At 32.5% G+C, this 4,225-nt stretch overlaps 1 protein-coding gene across 1 annotated transcript; it reads left to right on the top strand.

The window, feature by feature from the left end:
• Nucleotides 1–1,506: 1,506 nt before the first annotated feature.
• On the top strand, nt 1,507–3,638 carry LOC125852474 (uncharacterized; the record flags this gene model as incomplete). Its single annotated transcript, XM_049532195.1, has 3 exons — nt 1,507–1,617; nt 1,725–2,221; nt 2,993–3,638. Coding segments are annotated over exons 1-3 (1,236 nt in total), but the record flags the coding sequence as incomplete, so codon positions are not given.
• Between the last annotated feature and the right edge of the window lie 587 nt (nt 3,639–4,225).

Below are 4,225 nucleotides of genomic sequence, written 5' to 3'. Positions count from 1 at the left end.
CACCCCACCCCACCCCAAAAAAATTTAAGTTTGTTTTTAAAAAATATTTTCAATTTCAAAATTATTTTCTACCCTAGTAAAAATAAAAGATATTTCTCAAAAAAAAAAATCATTCATAAATCAAACACAAAATCTTTTCCGGAAAATATTTTCTACTCACCAACCAAACATGAGAAAAGAAGTCAAAAATCAACTTGTTTTCCAGGAAAACATTTTCCATGGAAAACATTTTCCTTCATACCAAACACACCCTTGGTGTTCTCTAATTTTGACTTTCTGCATGTGTTAGCTATGTTGGAATCCAAGAAAGAAAAATTTACGAAAAAACTTTGTTACTGTGAAAGAGTTTCAACCGAGGGAGGCATAGATTTTACATTTTAAAATTGAACTTGCAAAAAAATTTCAATTTGTTTTTCTCAGTGAAAGATGTTCAAACCAGGCTTAGTCAGAAGTTATTCATACTTCAAGTGAGAAAATTATTTGTTTGTGTATTTTGTCGTCCACCAACTTAACAAGTGAATTGTTGAAGATGCAGTAAAAACTGGAGTTTTTTACGAGGGTTGGTTACAAACAAATTTCTCTTTTTCATCTTCTTTCTCGAACATTTGTACCCGTATTCAAAGTAATTGCAAAAAGGGTTAAATAATGTATATTTACATAAAGAAATATATAATCAGAAGGAGAGATTTGTTTGTAACCTTCATCAACGACTCTATTTTTTGTTGCATCTTCAACAATTCATCTGTTCCCTTTCTTAAACTAACTAAGACTATTGAATTTTCCTAACTTAGAATTAAAGTTTACGTAATTAGCTAGGCCTAATTTCCATCACTATCTTATACAAGAAGTTGTTTTGTTTTATAGAGGAAAAGACTTAAAAAGGTTTAGCAATGCTATTTAAATTTTTCCGGAGAAGAAATTTATGTTTTTCGAAATATAATTTTAGATAATTAAATTTTCATCATGTTTATCCTTCGTTTAAAAAGGTTTTTTTATCCCAAAATGTAACGAAGGGTATAAGTGGTCTATATCACATAATTCAGGGGCAATTTTGACCTTTTTTCGTATATTTAATACACAACCACACCCTTCTTTATTTTCACATCAAACATAAAAGGCACGGACACTCACCCCCTAGTATATATATAATTTGTCTAAATTATTGGCAAGCGTGTCAAACTTGCTAGATAATTAGTATATTAAATCTTGAGAATTAATTTTATATTAATTGAATAAAATTATTAGAGTATTAATATATATAACTAAATAAAATAGTAGACCATATATTATTGGTAAAAGTAGATATATAGATGCAACCCTTTTAATTAATTTTAACATGCATATGATTAATTCGTACACGACTTACAAGTTAATCAAATACACTGAATAAAAAATGAAAAGTCAACTCTTTTGGATTTAATTTAAAAAATAAACACCCCCCCCCCCCACCCCAAATTGAGCTCTTACATTTTTCTATATATACAAATAAAAATTTAAGGGAACCAATACTCATTTATTTTTCCCATGGCAATATTCCATCAATGTTCCAACAATATGCTTCTATTTATATTATGGATTTTCTCCATGCTTTCAATTAGTGCCAATTCTCATCCAAATGTAAGTATATCTTTTCTCTATACATCATTTAACCCTAATAGTGTCAGTATACTTTCAACATATCGTAACAAATAACTTGTCTTATTTTATTTTATTTTCATATATAGTGGCATAACAAGAAGCATCACACATTAGGAAATTGGATAAACCATGGTGGTGATTTGTACAATCAAAGATATGCTTATGGAGAAAAGAAAATTAGCCTTATGAGTGCTTCAAAGTTGAGGTTAAAATGGGAATTTAAAGCTGGAAAAGATATAACGGCGACTCCAGCAATATTTGATGGAATATTATATTTTCCTAGTTGGAATGGTAATATATACGCAGTTAGAGGTGAAGATGGAGTTGTCGTTTGGAAAAAAAGTTTGAAAGAGTTGACTGGAATTAATGGGAGTTTTAATTCATCTTCATTGCCTAATGTGACAAGTATAGTGGCTAGAGCAACACCAAGTGTTGTGTTTGATAAGGATTTGTTGATTGTTGGTGTTTATGGACCAAGTTTGGTACTTGGATTGAAAAGAAGTAATGGAAATCTTGTTTGGAGTACAAAATTGGATCATCATCCTGCTAGTGTTGTTACTATGTCTGGGACTTACTACAAGGGGTAAGTTTACTACACTCCCACCCAATACCCCTCTTTTTTTCATGATTCGATATCTGTTTTAGGATTTTTACTACTATGAAAATCGTCAATATTTGGATCGTTAGTATTGTTTTCTTCTATTGAGAGGGGTAGAGCGTTCAATCGCCTACTTCTATTGTTTCTAGAGATTAACTTATCTATATTAGCAGTGTATAGAAATTTGTATTTATATTATCCAATCGCCTTACAAAATAATACATATAATCGTTTATTTAAAAAAATAAAACAAAAAGTGAGACTAATAATCTGAAAAATTAGTTAAGTTATCTACAATAACATGTTAAATTTAAAATCGACTTTTAGAAGTAATTGTTATTTTAGTCAACGTCAAAGTTAGACATGTGCAATTCCTCAAATTTCTCACGCAAATATAAAATATAACATATATATATATGATAAGTATATAGTATATACGTAAAGTCAAATTAGGCCATCATGTCACAACTTACATTTCAAACTATAATAATCTTTCGATATTAATTAATTAGATTATGTGTTGTTGTTACTATTCTTTTTCTCTGACGTGTGACTGATTTGCTATATTTTTCTTTTCATTTTTTATTTTAGTCTACTTAAATGGAGCTACGATATCTATCAGAAACTATATCTTTGCGTTAAAAGTTAGACATAAGATTATGTATCTATCATTATCCTCAAATTGCACTTGTGAAATTACAATGATATTGTGTTTTTATAGTTCAATAAAATCCATGCAAATTTCCATTTTTGCAGAGCATTTTACGTCGGAACTTCATCGCTAGAAGAAGGAGCTGAAATCGATAAATGTTGTTACTTTCGCGGTAGCTTCCTCAAGTTAGATGTCGAAACCGGAAAAATTCTATGGAAAACCTTCATGTTGCCGGAGAACGGCGGAAAAATCGGCGGTTATTCCGGCGCTGCCGTATGGGGAAGTAGCCCATCCATCGATTCCCGGCGAAATCATGTCTATATCGCTACCGGAAACCTCTACTCCGTTCCCAAACGCATTGAGGATTGCCAAAAGGAGCAGAATCAACAGAACCATACAAATCCGACCCAACCTGATAAGTGCATCGAGCCAGAGAACCATTCCGACTCGATTATGGCATTGGATCTAGATTCCGGTGAGATCGAATGGTATAAACAGCTTGGAGGATATGATGTGTGGTTTGTTGCGTGTGCGAATTCGACAAACCCTAATTGCCCGATTGGCCCAAGCCCGGATTATGATTTTGGGGAAGCTCCGATGATGCTTAGCGTGGTTGTTAATGGAAGGAAGAAGGTAGACATTGTAGCAGCTGTGCAGAAGAGTGGAATTGCTTGGGCATTGAAGCGTGACAATGGCAAACTCTTCTGGACTACGGTAAGTGAAGAACAATTTTTATCTATCAACTTGCGTGTACTTCGACTATTTCATTATAAGCATAGTTGTGTGATATCTAGTTGATAACTATAACAATGTTTCTTCTTAGTCAATTCGTTCACACTTCAACTATTTCACGTGATACCTTCTATACCATTATTCCACCCTCATAGCATATTCAAGTGTCTGGGTGATAATCATAACAACAATTTCATTCAGTGACGGTGGCTAACAGAATCTAAATAGAAGTCGAGAATTAGGGTAGAAGGTTAGTAGTTGTCAAACTTGGTCTAATTTACTTGTGAGTATCGTAGTATTTGTGGTTGTTGCTTGTTCTCTTCTTGATTATTTTCAACACATCTTCTTCATTACTATATTTCCTTTATGAACTTGATTTCCGACATGCCTACACAAGTCGAGGGTCGATCAAAAACAGTCTCTCTACCTTCACAACACATGGGTCAGACTGCAATAGAGACGATGTTGTGTTGTCCATAATAAACTTGCACACATCTAGACTATTTCACCTTATACTTGCTATCTTTGACCAACACAAGTATCGAGTAACTTTGTCACTAAGTCTCATACAAATGAAATGAGATTACCTAATATTTTGTGTTATC

Source organism: Solanum stenotomum, unplaced genomic scaffold (assembly GCF_019186545.1).
Source record: "Solanum stenotomum isolate F172 unplaced genomic scaffold, ASM1918654v1 scaffold35468, whole genome shotgun sequence".
In the NCBI taxonomy this organism is placed as follows: Eukaryota; Viridiplantae; Streptophyta; class Magnoliopsida; order Solanales; family Solanaceae; genus Solanum; species Solanum stenotomum.
This window is presented reverse-complemented; position numbering and strand designations above follow the sequence as displayed.